The sequence below is a fragment of the Dendroctonus ponderosae genome, unplaced genomic scaffold, assembly GCF_020466585.1.
Source record: "Dendroctonus ponderosae isolate FM_Combo_2020 unplaced genomic scaffold, Dpon_F_20191213v2 Dpon_F_20191213_1, whole genome shotgun sequence".
NCBI classification, from domain to species: Eukaryota; Metazoa; Arthropoda; class Insecta; order Coleoptera; family Curculionidae; genus Dendroctonus; species Dendroctonus ponderosae.
In genome coordinates, this window is record NW_026017110.1 from 52228840 (window position 1) to 52248379 (window position 19540).

The 19540-nt window shown below is 32.5% G+C and overlaps 1 protein-coding gene across 1 annotated transcript in view; it reads left to right on the forward strand.

Moving 5' to 3' along the window:
- The window catches only part of LOC109533890 (probable G-protein coupled receptor 158), a 173633-nt gene extending 156701 nt beyond the window's left edge, over positions 1 to 16932 (forward strand). Inside the window, exons 9-11 of the mRNA XM_048670154.1 lie at positions 10966 to 11104; positions 14322 to 14427; positions 16100 to 16932. Of these exons, the coding sequence (XP_048526111.1) occupies positions 10966 to 11104; positions 14322 to 14427; positions 16100 to 16843 (989 nt within the window). The 3' untranslated portion in view covers positions 16844 to 16932. The remainder of the gene's footprint in view (positions 1 to 10965; positions 11105 to 14321; positions 14428 to 16099) is intronic.
- Positions 16933 to 19540: the final 2608 nt, after the last annotated feature.

Here is a 19540-nt window from a genome sequence, read left to right on the forward strand (position 1 = left end):
AAAATTCAAAAAATCGAACGAAGCCAATGGATCGTCATTACACCCTCAACAACAGTTGCAACCCAGCGATGCGGTTCGATCAAAACCAGTATACCCCTTGATGGAAGCTATGTGATTGAAGTTTCAAACAAGTGTGAAGTTCAAATGAACAACATTGTACTAAAATCCTACCAAAATTCAAAACCGCATTATAATAATATACTTTTGCCAAAATTGAACATTCAAGTGGAAGAAGGTGAAATCAGTGACTCTAACAGTGACCTAATATTAACATCCATTGATTTGGACGAAACCAAAGACATTTTTAATTTAATCCAAAACCAAAAACAAAAATTACAAAGAATCAATGAAGTTCCAATACACTTCCGTAAAATCAGTGTTTGGACAATTATATTATATTGCTTATTAATTTGTGTAATTTGCTACAGCATTTATAAATATATTCTAATCAAAAGAAAACAACCAACTCCAGTACAGGAAATTCGACTGGGTCTCCAAGAAAGCAGAGGACCCTTCTAAGTTCGAACCCTGAGGACAACCCCATGGTTCTCATCTAAGGCCGGAGGAGTTAAGGCACCAAACCAGCCCACGCACCACACGTGGCAGGATACACATCAGCAACTAGCTCAGCATTATTCCTCTATTTAAACGAACGTATCCCTGTAAAATCGCTTTATTTCTCTAAGTTTGTCTTACGTTCAAATAAAGACCTGTAATTTGTGCTTTTTTAAAAAGTTGTTTCTCCGGTTCACGAACAAAAGTCGCGTTAATGTTTCATAACCAAAATAATACATTCGCTTTATATGTGCTTTTTCAACATCATATTAATCCGAAGCACTTTTCTTTGTTAACATTATAATAAATATTGTGAAAACCTTTGTGATGATATAGCCTGTTTTACATGCTTTTCTAATGTAATATTTATCCTTTGAAATGTTAGCACAATGCAAATTTATTCATAATCACAATGAGTTTTGCTTATATCAATTCATACTTTGTAAATAAATTCTTTACTACAGAAAAAATTTGCATATTTAGAAAGCTCAATGACTTTAAAGAAAGAAATTATACTACTATAGTACAGAAAAACTTAATTGAGTCAACGCGCCCTTGCTTCTTCTCTGAAATTAGAGCTTGGGAGGTGATTAACAAGAGAAAATTTATCGAGAATGTCTTGCCAGATTAGCGAATTTCAAGGAAACCAACGCAGCCTAAAATTGAGCACTTTAACTCGCTAATTTAATAGATTGGAACACTACCTGCCATGGCATGTCAAAGCTTAATTTTATATTTATGTGTGCGTAAATAGAATACTGCACTAATGTTTATAAAATCTACGATTATTACAAAACAGCTTAAAGCTAATTAAAAAGTCTGGCTTTGGAAAGTGCAAAATCAACAAAGGCAGGTGTGGTTCAATTTTCTAGGATTACCCATTCTTTGCAAGAGAAACAATTTTTCATAATTTCTCTTCTATTTTTAAGGCATATTTAATTAAATCTAAGGTTTTAAGTTTTAAATCTATAGGGAATAATTACTAGAAGCAACAGCGGCAATCCAGAAGCTTTTAGAATGATTAATTTTCCTCGCAATTAAAGATATTATAAATCCAAACCACAAAGTTATCAAGGCAACGTAAGAATTATATAATGCCCAAAGATGTTTTTTTGAAACCTTCTGTTTCGTAGTGTCATTTGCCTTTCTTTGATTGTCCTGGAAATTCTTATAGAGGCTTGTATAATGAAGCTTAGTATTAAGTAACCCGTTTATTGAAAAAGAGGACGTTGATTGAAACTTAATATGTTTGAATATCGTCACCATGATTGATTTTAGCAAGCAATTACATCGGTGACAGATTGGTATTCTATATTTAACTTTGTTAGTTCAGCTCATTTGTTACCTAAACGAATAACATTTCCATATCTTGCAAATAAAGTGACTAGATTCATAATCATTTTATCTAAAACACACTTTTATATGACAAGTATTCAATTGTATAACTTCTAATTGCTTAAACGAAACGAAATATAAGTTTTGAACCCCGTTAAACTTTTAACGAAAGCTGTCAAGCGGAATAATCTAATTTAGTCATTACAGAAACTTGTTATTGTGTATTTGCCGGCAAATGTTAGCTTAATTCGTAAGAATCAGCAGTCAAATGTTACCTTTGATTTCAACTTGTCTTTGGGAGCAAAATCTGTGATAAGAGGGTTTATAAGCTAAATTTTCAGATGTGTGAAAGGGAGGGAAAAACATTTGAAACGTTAAACAGAAAGTGGGAGCGTATGTCTTATAGCGACCTAGGATTCAGTAAAACAACATATGATGTTAATGAAAAAGAACAATAAAATATCTACTAATTGTTCCGGTAATAAAATTACGATAAAAATAACCTAAGGCAACAAAAGATGAATTTAAATTAATGTTAAATAATTATTAATATCAATAGCGATCCAAACCTATTTAATTTTCTCTAGTTGATGATTAAAAATCTACAATCAATAGTTGAAATGAAGATTTCAACTAAATGTTTGCTTGCCAGAAGCACTTAAAGTCGTTTTAAGGAAGCTAAATTATTAACGGGCGAATACGCTTTCTATATTGCTTAAATTTTGAGAGCAACTTGATTTCGTTGCTACCATTAAAGTTTTTACATGTAATTTCCATTTTAGTATTTCGAATACCTACATGTTGAAGCTTTTTGTTCGCAAACCTAATCGCCTTAATGAAAAGCCTCGCATGGGCGCAAAACACAGCAAAACATGTTAAATCTCAATACGTTAATTAATTTGATGCTTTGGAACTTTTTGTCGGGAAATATTAAAATCCGAACCGTTTTCATGTGGAATTCGAAAGTTTTGGAAAACGGTGTGAATAATTTCTAACATGTATCTACGTGGCCTAAATAATGAGGAACTTGACTAGGTATTTCTATAACTGGGAATGTTAAATCAGCAACACTTTGACCCTTGAACTTGATGTCATTATTCAATGAACTTTTAAGCTATCCAGCCTGAACGTGCTTTTTTCAAAAAAAGTGAATGTCTATTATTTTCACTCGATATTTAATTATCCAGTTTAACTAATGCCAAATAAATATTTCCAGTTCAAAGGTAGCTCGATAAACGGTTGCATTGATTTGAACTCATTATAGCCAATAGTGTTCAGGTCATATCTGACCAAACTTTGTGAAAACTATTAGTATGCAGATCAGAGCACACGGGCTGGCAAATGCTATGATGAGTACATAGTGTTTGTTGTAATGTCGCCTGCCAGCAGTGGATGTTTTGCATACCAGACTTGAGGGACAAAAAGCCAAATCGATATTCAAAACTGACTGCTTAGCTTGACTGGCCGATTATATGCATGCCTGAAATAACCCTTATGTTTAGTTTCCAAACGAATTTCAATTAACTACCATGTTTTACGGATGTTGCTTGAAATTGCAAAGCAAACATTGCATATTCCATCAAGGATAAGACAATATTTAGGATCATTATGTATTTAACTCTATGCTCAACAGGTAATTGCTGGTAATCAATGCACTTATAGATTACGATACCATGTACGGCGTTATAATAGAATATCAATAAAGCACTAAGCTTAATTGAATATTCAGAACAATTCCATTGATAATGCCTTCCAATAAAGCGACTTTTATATACAGGAATTTTAGTAAAATATGAATCCTTAGTATATATTTTTATAAGATGATGCAGAGGATTTGAAAGTTTAGCAACATTTCACAAACACCTTTAATTTGCTTTGGAAGCTAAGCATTAATTATATCCAAAATCTGAAAAGAATTCAGCATCCGAACGAATAATTCAACTTTAAATCAGCCGGCGAGGCCTTTTCAAAAAAGATTTGTTATTAGTGGATATTTAAGATGATTTCCGGTTTTTCGTCCTGTAATACATCATATGACCGCGTAGCTTGACTCCTTGCAGCAGCAGATACATTTTAGAGCATCTCTAGAAGAATAGAGATCACAACAGACATATCTCTCTAGAGTTCAATTAAATCATTGGCCAGATAGCTGAAATTCTTCTACTATACAAAAATCCCATAAATTTTATATGTTTCCATTAAATGTATTTGCTTATTTTCCAATTTCGACTGTCGCGTAGTTCCCATTTAAATGCACAGTTAATGTTCAACTCAAGATTTATTTTTTCAGGAAAGAAATATTACCGAAACGGAAACCCATTAAACATTCTTGCTACTCAACAAGTTTTAATGAATTTATGAGTCAAAAGAATCTTTAGGTTGAAGGATTATTAATTGTAGGGAGGTAATTTGTCTTTTCAGGCATATGATTTATTAGCAGTTTGCACTTAATATTAATTTCTGTATTATTACGCAATGTAAAGTTTTTGAAGTGAAAACGCTGAAGTTTTTGACATAAAACTTCTATTTCACTTGCCATCTTTTTGGATATAATCATTCATTCAGGCAGACCGCGTGACTAACTGCATTAAACCAAATTTGCGCCTTGTAGTTTCATATCAGCGAAATGCAAATATTAATAAGTCACTTTAGTTGATTTTCAAATTTATATAGTCTAATATTCCCAAAATAAACTGCTGATTATCCATAACCCATATTACGTAGAAACTGTTTCACATAAAACGAGATTTTCGAACTTTTACATGTTTTATGTTCTTCAATAACCATTCGAAAATCTTTACTATTTCTCGTTCAGTGAAAACCACGTTTTGGACAAGATAAATAAAAGGCTCTTCTAGAATTTAAAATAGCTTTATCGGTATTATTCAGAAACAGAACTCGAAACAGTTTCCTGAAAAGTAAATTAAACTCTAATACTTTATTGCTTCCCAATAAATATCCAATATAGTACAAAGTCTTTTACAGCATTTTTATGTCTTCTAAATTGAATAGAACCATAAAAGTCATTGTCTTAAAATGAAGATGAGAATCACAGTGCCAATATATTTTTTCAACATAGCAATTCTTGTAAAGATTACATATAAAGTCAAAAGGTTTTATTGAAAGCTTTAAACTTGAATACCACGCCTAAAAATAATGGAACGAAAAGTTTTTATTTATTTTCGTCTGTTTTTAGTTGATTTTCTCTAGCAAACATTGACAATAAATCACGCTTTTCACAACAAAAATGGTCTTTAAAATTGTTAACTTTCTTTCATTGATAATCAAGTGAAAGCAGAAATGCCATAGGGCGTAATTTTAAGAATTACTTAAAGCGATAAAGAGATAATAAGAGTTATTTATTGTTTGTCGCAAGCGCGTACGAGTATTTCACACTCTTTGCAAAAAATACAAGTAAAGTTAGAGAGCACGCTTTGAATATTAAGACCTTACTTTGAAGACATTGCCGTGCCTCATTGTTTTGTTAAGAATATATAAGATTATGAATAATGTTGTGTAGAAAAGCGCCATGAAAGTTGAGTTATTAATTAAAGGATTAACGAAGTGCTTCTCAATAACTTAGGGTAATCGCTATTCGCTGAATATCAAAGATTGTTCGATGCAATACAAAATATAGATTTTAAAAAACAAACTTTCAAAAATGCCTAGATACTAATCAAAGTGTTTTGCGTATTCAAGCGAAAGTTCGAGAGGGGCTAAAAAATGCAATGTTCAAAGATTAATTAATACATGTACAAATACATAAAAAAATACATGTAGACATAGTGAATTAACATTTAGTATACAATACGGTCGTTGCACATTTTTTCTTTGATAAAATTGATTAATGACGAACAAATAAGGGCCCTACAATTTTTTTTTACATTCTGTCTAGGCGTAACAAATATGTCAGCAATCAAAGTTTAAACTTGCAACAACTTAAACAGTGTTTCCATTAGGGCTCGGAATCAAACTCGAATAATTCGAGTATTCGAGTATTCGAATATTCAAAAAGCGAATAATTATGTCTAGTCATAACTCGAACATTCGATTCGAGTATTCAAGTATTCGTTTTCCGTTCACCGTTTTCCAAGAAGAAAAATCGTTATCTCGTATCATTTTTGGCAACTAGCCGCAACGAATAAAAAAGTGCCTTTGTCGGCACATTAATTGTAACACCGCGCAAAGTTGATAAGGCGAATCACCAGAACACAGAGACGTAATTTTATATTATGGGTATTTGTTTAAATGCTTGTAGAATATGAATAATTTATTGCAAGTGCATATAAATATATTTCCACCTTGTGAGTTTGATAATGTTGGTGTACTCGAGTATTCGAGTATTCGAGTATTCGAATATTCGAGTTTTGACTAGACATAATTATTCGCTTTTTGAATATTCGAACACTCGAATACTCGAACTATTCGAGTTCGATTCGGAGCCCTACGTTAGATGCATACAGACCTAGTACATCTAAAACGCCTGATGTAAAATCTGAAGAGGAGACATTTTACGAACAGGAGCAAGTAAAAGATTTTGCAAGAACCGAAAACTTTGCTTGTAGTGGTACATCAGTAGCCATACAAGTAAATTTAAGACCGAAGTATAGAAGCAAGTAATCTCAACGTAACTATCGCACAGCTACAGTTTGTCAGAGTTGTTCGCCTATTAAGTGCTCAACTACTAGTACTAGTCACTTGCATTGAAGCACACTTTTATCAAAATTGAAAATAATCCAAGATTATGCATGTAAATAAATAAAGACGCTTTATTTATAATTAAGCTACTTAGACATACTACAAAATTACATTTTGTAAATATTTATCCGGTTCTTTAAAAAATTTGCGTTGACAAAACCTTTGCTGGACTTGGTGATGATTTTGGATTTTTAATTAGATTGGATTAACGAGATGTTAAATACTTTAATAGTCTGGATGCCACCTAATAGAGTGAAAAAACGGCTACCTATACCTTTTCGTACACATTATAATAAAGTTTTTAAGGTCGCCATAATCGATTCTTTAGAAATTAAAATTCAGAAGGCGGAAGATCAAGTCAGACAAGTTCTATTTAGCAATTCAATCAAAAAAGCTTTATTATTTTACATTTCGTCGTGTTAATGTTTTAAAGACGCTTAGCTTGCTCCTATGCAATGTGCAAGTGTACATTTTCCTGGTTATGGGCACATAAGCGTAGGATTTGTGCCGCTCTACGTCACAGCCAGTAAAACAACGTTCTCGCTTCAGGTCATTTTACAAGCAAATCTGGAAACCTTCGTTCCCTTTTGTTAATATAAAATAATTTTTTTTAGAAATTTGCTTTAGGCGTTGTTCTAAACGACCCACACTCTATGTTTGGGAGAAGTTTCAATCAAAAAATTCACCAAAAATTTACCAAAAAATGTTTTTGTGCAACGACCCTATTGAGGTTTGTATTATTAAAACGTTTTTATCAACACTAACCGTCGTCCATAACATGAGCATGTTAAGTATTCAATACTACAAATAAATTTAAATAAATTCATAACAAAGGAAAAATGTATGATTCAGTTCAGCTTTATTGATTATAGCTATATGTTAGCTGGCAAGAGAAAGCAACCCTTTATTCTAAAGCCCAAATATATTGCAGCTTATATTATTTGAAAATCAGTTTAAAGGGATTGATTTTTCGTTAATCCTTGTAAATTATTGTTATTTCAAACCGTTTTAAAAATTGAATAAATTTATTTAGATGACTATATTTTTAATGCGTAAATTTTATAAACGTAATCAAAATAAGTTTCTTTTGGTCGAAACAGTCCAAATATTTCTAAACCGTATTCACTTTTGGGAATATAAAATAAAGATGCTGAAATGGCATATGAAAAACACACCTACGATATTATTATTTTGCATTCTGTCAGTCCTGTTTATGAAACTCGTCGCCTTTGATGAGATAGTAAAAATAAACCAATTTTTGTTCTTTCTTTGCTCTTGAAATGTAGGAATTTTGACACGCGCAGAATGAATGGGAAGATTTATTATATCTAAGGGAATAAGCTCAAATCAAATAGTGTCAATGCAATTCCGAATGCCTTTGTCGACATTCATATGTTTAGGAAAAATCATAGATCAAAATGTAGGTTTTGTTTCAAAGAATAGAGAATGTTGTATCTTAAAAATGAATATAAATCACTGACTTGTCAATGAGTACATCCTTCGAATATTTATACGAAATAACATTGGAAAAGCTTTTATATTTACGACTCGGTTGAAATTGTCTTATTGCGATCTATTATTTACCCCAAACATAATATATTTGTATAACTAATGAGAAATTAGAAGCGGTTTCAACTTTTTTCGTCTATTCGATGAAAATTTAAGCTAAGTAGAATTACTGTAAAATTACAGATCTTGCAAAATGGAGAACAAGTGTTTTAAAATCAGCCAAACCCAAATAGCAGAGATGCAAAATTGAGAAAATGGTGAATCTCGATATTTTAGGCCAGAGTAAAATCCAATTAATTTCATACGTTTCGCTTACACTTGTGATTGGCATCTTCAGAAGTGGTTATTGGCGCAAAATGGCACGTTGCTATCTTAAGTTAGCGATCCATATACATAGGGGAATATATGAAAAACTAATTTTTTTATTTCCAGGTATAGTGTTCTACAATGAATGCATTTATGTATTGAAAATTTAATGACATAAATTTGTAAGTAATATTAATGTAAGCAATTAAAAATTAAATAAATATTTAAATACAAATACGAGTTTATTCAAATTGAAATGCAGGCCAGAATCTCGCCAATCAACTCATCTATTTATGTTTAATGCTAATTTAAATACTTGAAGTTGGGAATTAATTGCTAAAGCATTTTAATTATTTTAAATATTTAAATACTTGGTGCAAAATCAATGTTTACTTGTAATTCTGAATGTTGAACGAACGGGCTGCAATGTAAATAATCATAATCTGATTTGTTCGTTTGAACTGATAACGAAAAATTAGGTATAAAACAATTTTTGAAGAACATTTTTACTGTTATTGAAATAAAAAAGAATCTGAAAAGTACGACAGATGCAGTTCACTAATGATGTTTATAAACCAGGATGCAAATGGATTTTAAATTGGAATAACGCGAAGTAGATTGTCAGCGCTTTATCCCTACAGTTTAATAATTAGTATTTTCTGGGATGTAGATTAACAAATAGTAGTCAGTTATTTATCACCAATAATTATATATCTAGAGTACCTCAGAATTTTGATGTTACGAGGGTCGTTTGATAAGTCGGTGACTTTTTGAATGAAAGAAATTTTTTTCGGTCAAAAAAGTGTTCATTTCTCAACATATCTCCTTTTAGCTTTCCATTTTTGTATTCCTTCTAAATAATATAATTTCTCGACGACCTCAAAATATGCGTTTGTTTCAATGATGACCTCTTCATTGGACCCATCTCTTATCGTCCATCCATTTCTTCAAGTTTGGAAACAGGAAATAGTCGCAGGGGGCTGAATCTGGAGAAATTGCTAAAGTTCGTAGCCTGGTTCATGGATTTCGCCATGGCGACTACGCACGTGTGCACCCGTGCATTTTCCTGATGAAACAGCACTTTTTTGCCAAATGCGGCCGTTTCAGCTTAAATTCAACATCGAATCTGTCCAAAAGCTCTGAAGCTGAAGCGGATAGCTTTTTCATATCCAAATATTTACGTAAAATGTGATGTACCCTCTCAGTTGAAATGACTACAGGCTCAACCACCTCACGCACTTCGCTATTCTCCGATCGTCCAGTTGGTTCCATGGATTTTATGGACCATTTCTGGCGTAACAACCCCTTTTGGACGACCTGAACCTTTGCGTCATTTGTGCTTGTACGACCTCAACGAGACCTCAGTAAACCACTTCCTAACCATTGAAATTGATGGTGCAGAGTCCCCATAGTATAATCATTTATTCCTTCGTTTATTTAGTGGTATTTTACGTAAACAATAATGCTTTATCAGCACTCGAAATTCACTTTTTTTCATTTTAGTCGTAATTGACAAAGTCATCTCCTTTCAATGACTGTTAAACTAACAGACGACACTTGACGGGAGTAGTGTTGAATTTAAAGTCACTGCGCAGGAAATTAAAAAGGTCACTGACTTATCAAACGACCCTCGTACTTTTAGTGACTACTACTGTTACTACTAAAAGATGAAATAACGGCGTCAAGTATTTTATTAAAATAAAAATATCTTTATCAAAACACCTTCTTATCTTTCCTGGGTCTCAGTCAAATTGTGAAGTTAAAATTTTTGAACATCATTTATTTCACTACGTTTCGGCGAGACAACAGCGCCATCATCAGATCTAAAATTTACACAAACTCATGATTGGTAAAAATCAACGTTCTTTTAGGTCTTTGCCTTTTTGAAACCTTAAATTTATCTCATCAATCTCATGTCTCAGAGACAAATTTAAGGGAAAAAACAGGAAAGATAAGAATATCATAACAAGTACACGCAGTCAGGAAAATAAGTCAGAATATCAAAACACCGACAAAGATGGCATTCAATAATGGGCACTTAAATAATAATACACTTTTCAGTCAATTGCTGTAAGTGATGAAAAACGAGAAACCAAGATATTACATTAAACATATTAGAAAAAATGGTGCGTCAGTTTAGTCATTAGTTTTCACTTTGTCACTTAAAAAGTGCTTTCATTTATTGGAAACTGATATTTAGTCGAATTGAGTATCAGAAAATAAATGAGATAAAACACATAAATATCAGCGTAATTTCGCATTAAACATACTTTATTCAACGGAAGGCTGTTTATCAAGTTCGTACATTTAAAGCTGATCTATTTATAAGTTATCAACCTATAGGCTCAATTGTGTGTTAATGTTCCCTAAATTTGAACACGTTCCCATTAAATTGTAATCACCATGAACTGAATGAATGGAAAACTACATGTTGGCGCCAATTGATTTATGTTTGAGATATAAAGATGCGTTCAAAATGAGCGATAATTTATGATTTCGACTAGTTACATATCTGTTTTGCTGATTTGCTGTTTAACTAATAATGTATTTTTAATATTGCAGTGGAAATAGCGTTTTTGATTTGGGGAATTCGACTTTGCGTCGTAGTGCGAAAGGCTCCTTCCGAATTCAACGAAAGCAAATTTATCTCTCTTGCAATCTACAACGAATTCGTACTGTGCTTGTTCCTGAATGTTACAACGTAAGTAATCAATAGATTTAAATAATCTCCCGATTTATATTTTAAATTCAATTTTACTTGATGTTCCGTAATTGCCCCGAGTTTTCTGGCACACAAAATGTTATTTATTTTACATTGTTTGATATGTGTGAATGTTTGATAAAAGGGTAACCTTTTTTCTGAATCTGTTATTCAGGAAATCCTCAGAAACTAAAATATAGTTTAGCAAAATCTCCCAAGCTTATATGCAAAAAACTACTTACTACAGACGAAATCATTAAGAAATTATAGAAAAATCAAATACCTACTCTTAGAAGTACTATCTTCGTCACAATAGTTATCATTTTCTTATATAACTATCTTCAGAATTACAACAATTCCCTGATGAATGAATTGAAATAAGACAATGGCTTTGAGATATCATCGTTACAAATATTGAAGTAGTGGCAGTCATCGCAATTCTGTGCTGCATAATAGCAAAACAACGGTTCAATTATTAAGCTCCCTGATTTAAATGCAAAATCCAAATTAAAAGCTCTTACTGTTTGTCACTATCTTTTTTAAGTTAGTTCTATCTCCAAATCCTTTTGCGCATTTCTTTAGCTTCCTAAGAATTGAAGTGGATTTTTAATCTTGAAATAAAACGGTTTGGCATGCCGCAGTGCTCAGACCTCTCGGTGAGAATTTAATTAAATATTTCGGATTTTTTTAAATAACCCTGTCGCCTCTACTAGTCTGTATAATGGATTTTAGATTTATAACTCAGCTCTTCTTGTTGATCCTGCCGGTTCAAGATTAGTTAGATCTAAAACGTGTCAGACAGATTTTTGTGTATCTCGACAACAGCAACAAATTCTTCAGACCCGTACCTCTCAAGCAGTATGGCAGACAAAGCCTTCAACGGTATTAAAGAGTTATAGCATTGAAGTTCAGTATTCTATCCTTAAACCCTGAATTACTTTACAAACAAGATCTACCTTTGACCTATCCAACATACGATAAATCATTAAAGTAGGTCGTTCGAAGCACTGGTTAAAACAATTATTCATGAAGGTATTAAGCGTTGGTCACTTACGAAGCAGTTTTCATATCACAAAATCACTTGCAACACTTTTGTATTTATTATTGTAAGTATTTCGGTGAGTATTAAGGGTCCATCATTGAACTGATCAACGTTGACTTAGAATTCAACTTTAAACCCTCAAAAAATTGCAATATTGCTTAAGTTAATCTTTGAATTAGCATTGCTTAATCTTGGGAAATCTACCAACAGACACTAAGTAACTTGTTCTATTAAGAGCCTGTATGACGTGAAGCTAACCATAAAATAAATTTGAAATTTTTAGACAAACAGACAGCATACACTGCAATAAAATAGACATGAACGAATTTACAATAGACATTCACTCAAATTGAATGACCTGTTGTTTGAAACTGAGCGATCACATGCTCCAGCTTCCGATGGAAGAGTTTGGTATAATTTGCGAGATATTTACACCGATAGTTCGAAGTTTCAAGTGCAACTCCGCTAGGAGCTCGTGTTTGTTTACCTACTAACAGTTGGCAAGTCTCCATTTTAATAGAAACTTCTAAAAACCATCATACTTAACACCGCCTAGAATAAACATACACTTAGCAACTTATTTTAGATTAGAACGGAAGCTTGCTTAACTGGTTAGAGTCAGCCCCTTTTGGAAATTTCAACACTTAAAAGACCATTTTGCAATCGATTAATTAAAATTGATTACCTGGTTAAAGCATTTATATGCACACTGGAGACCTAATTCCTTTTGAGAAGGGTTGCACACTGGAGAGTTTTATTTACATCCCTTAGTTCTTGCTTAGTTAAATATAGAATTATTAAAGAATAGCTGAAATTAAAAAATTAGTTAACCTAAGCTACCCCAAACTCATGACATCATAACACTATTTGTATATGCTTCTACAATAATCTATACATATACAATTTACTTTTTATGCTAATTGCTATTTTTTCCAGTAAAAACAAATCTTTTTTCTTAAATTAACTTAAGGGGCCTCGTATATTCGACCATTTTCTTCTTACAAAATGGGGCACTTCGAATCACATCTGCCCATGCCTTAAGCAGAACATACGAATTTAAAATCACTAGTAATCTAGTTTTACTACTCTAATTGCATTGTGGCTAAAATAACAAGATCTGGAAAACTTTCCTTGTACTTGCCATAATAAAGCGATTTGATTTTTTTTAATAGGCACTTAAACTTAAGAGTTCGTTATAGTAATCACAATTGCATGAGGCTTTTCCAAATAAAAGCTAGACATCTGATGTTTCCATAATTTTATAGTCATTATTTTAATAGATTAACTACAAAATCTTAATTTACTGGCGGATGTTTTTGATTTGCTGGAATATTTAGTTGAATATTTCAAAGATAGACTGCATATGAAAAATTAAATAATTACGTTTTTTTAAGTAACACTTTTGTTAAGAAAACAAATTCCAACTTTTGCATGCTTTTTGGATAAGACATACATGAGATATTTAGATATAGACGTTATTGATAAAATAAAAATCTCACAAAACTACTTGGAGCATTTGCCCAATTTCCAAGATTTAGCTGAAACTTTCAAGTAAGTAAATTAAATTAGACCAAAAAATGTAACTCTCAGAAGTGAAATAACTTATCAGATCGAGGATTCTTCAATTTGTAAAACCCACTCTGATTTCGCTTCAGATGTTTCCAGTAAATCACCTCTATCTTATTTACTTGAATCAAATATAAAAAGGAAATTGATTGAACCGATGTCTGCATTTTTTGCGTCAAATATCAAGTAATTGGCTGTTTGAAAATAAAAGTAAATTTTCTATTAAATCAATTCTGAGATAAGAGATTTTCGAGCGTTTTAAGAAGAATGGTGTAGAGTCATCATACATTCAGTCGCATCAATTAATCAGAATTTAAATAGAGTATCAACTACTAATTATACGTATCCCTAGACTATAAAATTACCAATAAAGCGACACCATTGACATGGGAATCAATCTCAGGAAGAGCGATTGACAAAGCCAAAGCACAATCAGAATTGTTCCGTTAGAGACAGTGATATGGATGGACCTTTGAACTTAGCTAATAATACCTTAAATTAGTATTTGGGGTAGCCACAATAAAAGAAGCATTTCATAATGAACTTTAAAACCTGAAATACATATATCACAATTATTTAATCTAATACTGTTAACTTTTTCATTTTCAGTTTTTTCTTGCAAAAACCTGCGAATCCAGATTTGATGTACATAATATACTTTGTGCACACTCAACTTAGCGTAACTTTGCTATTGGGCCTGATTTTTGGAAGCAAGGTAAGTCACCTTAAGTAACAATTTCATAAAAGTGCTAAGAATATAGCTTATGCAGCTGTAAATCTAATTTTGCTAATACTGAATTCTAACTGTAAAAAAATATCAATAGCCATAGAAAAGAAAATATTTCTTTTGCCGATAAATCCCTTTTCCACCAGCTTCGCTTTTATAAAAATTCTATAGAGGCTATTTGCAGGCATAAAAGTATAAAATATTTTATTCATATTTAGAAGCTTTTATAAATATAAAAATATTCCAAAAGTGTGTTGAAACAGCATACAATCGAGCTTCAGCAATGCTTAATACTAAAAATGTATCTTATTGGCAAGGGATTTAATTTTTGCATATACATCAGGGTGTTTGGTAAGTAGATGCATTCCTTATCGGAGGTGAAAGTGCACGTAGTTTTTGAAATATTTCTATAGTAGATCATATTCCGAAAACTCTTAGTCTCCGATCTACACATCTACAGCGTGTTAAAGTATTAATTTAAAAAATGATACTTTTTAATATTGCGGAACCCCCTTGGAATATTTTAAGCAATGCATTTACAGCAATACATGTTTTGTGAAAAAAAAATTGTTTTTAGCTTCTGCAGTGACGTGGGCACAGGCGCGACTGTAGATAATTTTAAATAAAAAAAATGTTACGCCACTGATTTTTTAAGCAATAAATCAGTGACCATAACTAGTGCAGAGCCAACTTTTTAAATATAAACCCGATTACGCTGAGCTTTAAAGAAATATATCCAAATTACTTGCTCTATCACCTTCTATAAGGAATGCATCTACTTATCAAACACCCTGTATATGCAAAAATTAAATACCCGGCCAATAAAATACATTTTTAGTATAAGCATTGCCGGAGCTCGATTGTATGCTGTTTCGACACACTTTTGGAATATTTTTATATTTATACCCCGTATTCAGGAGATTGATCAGCCACTTTTTCACATCATAATATGGCCGTACGTTCATTACGGTTATTTGTTCAAAATAAATTTTGTATTCTCAAAAATAAACGGAAATCCCTAAATGGATATCATTTTTTTTTTAATAATATATTGGCTAGTATTTCTGCGAAAAGAACGCCTACCGAAGCTTAAATTAAATTTTCTAAATAATTAATCTAATATAAAAGTCTGTACCTAGCTTAAATTACTGTTTTCCCGCAACACTTATAAAAATAAACTTAAAGAACAGGTAGTCAGATATTCAAAACTACAATACAATTTTTAACATTTCCTGCAGATGTATTGGATTAATGAGCCATAAATAACAGTTACTGGCTCAGTTTTTTAAATGATCATTTATGCTTGAATATACGTCAGGGTAGAAATATGCAATTTATTTCGATTAACTTTCCGCTTTGAAAGAATGAGAGCATTCCTAGAATTCTAATTTATATCAGAACATCGTATGATATTTGGCATGGAAAAAGCAGAGCATCCTAAAATGATGTAATAACCTTCCTCAAAATATATTTGAGACATGATATTTTCCATTGTCAGTAACATTTAATAGGCACCAATTTTACTATTGAATATTTTTTAATGATATAATCGAAATATATGCGTTTTTGATGAACTGAAACTGAAGCCGAAATAATTTTTAGTTGAAATTTATTTAATAAATTTAATTCAAAAATACGTAATAACATTTTATTATTTTAGGTTATAATGGTTATTAAAAATAAAGGAAAACAACAAGAAGATGGATCTAGCATGGTGTACAAAACTCCATCGAAATTCCTGATCAAAAACCGACATGAAACATCTCAGTACACTAGCGCAAACTCCTCTGTAGCTGGGCAGGAAGTAGTTTATTCCAAATATAGCGAACAAGATATACAAGAAGAATTTTTAAGACTTTACACCCAACTTGAATTGCTGAAGGAACGCAATATGCGAGTTGGAAATCGACATTTGGCTTCAAAAATCAACGCGATGCAAGATGCTGCACGAATGTGTGATGACAACGAAAAATCATCCATTATAATTCGCAGTAGTAGTAGTCTTTGCATATCTCAAGAGCGATCAATTACTGACACTGCCGACGAATCGTATGTAAAAATTAAGCGTCAAAGTGTTTCTTTCGCAGTGGATTCCAAATCTAACGACGAACCTACCGTTACCATTGAACACAATTCCAGTAATCATGCAGTGGGAGATACACTTACTGTACCAGATCAACAACCAGCTATTGTAATTTCGGAGGAAACATCCAAGCGGAAAGAAGATGAAAATACTGATATTGAAACGGATGAAACCAGCTCAACATATCCTTCTAGTGATACGAAAAAAACTAGTGCAACTGATACCAATGGTAGGCATTTGTTGTCAGGTCATGCCCGGACACATTCTATTGTTATCAATTTAGATGATAAGAGTCGTTTTACTGATGAAATAACTGTTTAAATGATGTACTTCGTTTTTGTTAATGTACCTGATGTAAGGTTGTAATATAAGTGTGACTCATTCATTTTTAAATAAATGTCTAAACAATTTACCTTGCCGTTTTATTGCATTTGGATTTGCTGGATGAAAGCGACTGGTTTTGAAAAGTAATTTATTTGCATTATCTGAACGATTTTCATTATTTGCTGAATGCACATTATCACGTTTAGTTTAATTTTATTGGACCTTATTAAGCTAATATTTTTCGAATTCCACGAACGTATAATAAGCGTTTCATGTCCAAGGGAAGCCGTTAGCACACCAATGGTGAGGTTTTAGCGAAAGAATAAAAGTTGTCAGCGATTATTGACTCAATCCTGATATTCATGCAGCATTTAATATCGAATTTAAAACTAGAAACAAGCGAGCAAAGGGTAGGTAATGCAAATTTCCATAATATTTATGTGCTTGTAATTTCATTTCAATGATGATTTATCATCCAAGGTAAAATAGATAATATTTTTAGAAAATATAAAAGTATACGTTCTCTTTGAAAAATCCTTTGATTTTCATACATTTTCATTCATAAGAATGATGATTAAACAAAAGATATTAGCATTTTATCACATTATTTTAAATGGTTCAAATTCTCAAACTGGGACGTATACTGGGACGCTAGACTGAACAATTGCCGTAGAATATTTTACACCTTGTTAATTTAAAAGCAAAATCGTATGAGAATTTCCTGAATGTAGTTGAATCGAAGTTTCGAAAATAGAGAGTTAACAAAAAATAGATACTATTATGATACGCTCTATTAGTTCACCATCAAACCTTTTGGAAATGTTATGGAAACTTTCAGCTTTTTAAGAGACAAAGGTTGCAAAGATTGCCAGTCGCTACCTGCTTTTGTTTGGAAGATGCGAATTTCTGAAAGCCAGATCGCATTTGCGTTGTTGTGCAGGGGAGAAATTTCGGATTCTTAGGGTCATTTTTAGAGTCAAGTATCTTCTGATGATAGTAAAAATTCCCAGTTGCTACTTGCTTCAGTTTAGCAGATGCGAATTTTTTAAAGCGTGATTGCAGTTCGGTATGAAGTTCTATTTTGAGACTAGATGTTTACTAGACCGAAAAATATAAGATGCAAGGCGATTTTAAGGAAACGTCGATCATTTTCAGCGTCAAGCATGGTCTGACGGTCGTCAAAATTACCTTTTGTTGATTTTCCATTTTTGGTTTAGTTTTATTTCACTCTGGGAAGACATATACATTTTCAGGTGAGCTTACTTAAATTTTCAGTAAAAATATTTTTATTGTTAACACCTAGGGTTACCAAATTGAAAAAAACCTACGACCGGAGGTCGAGCAAAATGAGTTTCGGACCAAAATATTTTTAGGGTAGCTTGATAATCGATGAAGAAATAAATACGGTAATACTATTACCTTAATTTTTATTATGTTATTTTTATTATGTAAAGAGCTGTATTGCATATGCATGTATGGTCTGCAAACTCTGAGCAGTTCATTTGAAAATTAAAATGAACAAATAATTCTGATTTTACTAGGTTGACAAACAACCTATTTCTTTCGTCGCTCCATAAGTTGCTCATTACGCTAAATACGCGCTCGACGCACGCATTGTTAGGAGCTACGCAAAAAACGTATTGCACAGTTTTGAAAAGCTCTGTTGCCTCGGTATTGGTAAGAAATGTCACCCATTTGTGTGTAAGAGTCTTTTCATCAGATCCGTTTCTTTCAAAAATTGCTCCAACTGACATAACTCATAAAATATTTTATCTCCTTCAACTGAAATTTTGAATAATTGAGTAACCCCAAAATATTTTTTCAATTGTCAATTCTTGACTTAAATTAAACGGCTTTACCAGTTTATAAAAAGAGTTGTCATTGAAATCAAACCACTTTTCTAAGTATTCAATCATTCTCTTATACACAGCATTCGCTTCATTCAGAAATGTATCGCGATCTGATTTACTAACCGTTTTCAAAAATTGGGAAAGTTTCTCATACCCCTGCTAATAAAATAAGATTTTAGAACTGGCCAGCATAAAACAATACGGTGAACTGCCGGATATAAGCTTTAAAACAGAGTGGATACTAGGGATGGTCCGTATTTAATGTAACCGCTAAAATAACAGTGTTCCCAATTTCCCAAAGCTAGCCGATTTAACCGGTTTTCTTGGAACCGTCTCATAAAACCGAAATAGCGGTGCGCACTTTGGACACCGTCGAGTGATCTATCCCGCTGCAGCCGTTTGCCAATTTAAACCGTTCTTTTTGGAACCGTCTCATAAAATCGAAACAGTTGTGCGCACTTCGCACCAGCTGCAGCCGTTTGCCGATTTCAAGGTTGTTTTTGAAACCGTCCCATAAACCTGAAAAACTGGTTCGCGTCAGCACAGAACCGATGCGCCATCGTCAAGCGCTCTATCCAGTTGCAGCAGTTTCAGTAAGTATTTAGTTTTCTGACAATCTGTAATAAATCTTTAAAAAGGGAGTACACCGTAGCGAGCGGACGTGTACGGTGAGCGCGAGTATTTTGAGTGTGAACACTTTTTCGCCCATATCAGGATAGTGATATAGCAATTGCAAGAACCTAAATAATTCGTGTAAACATATACAACCTTGAGAGCCCCAGGCGTCGGAGACCGACCATGAGTTCTGTGTATTCGCAGGATTCGGGATCGGAAAGATTATCGG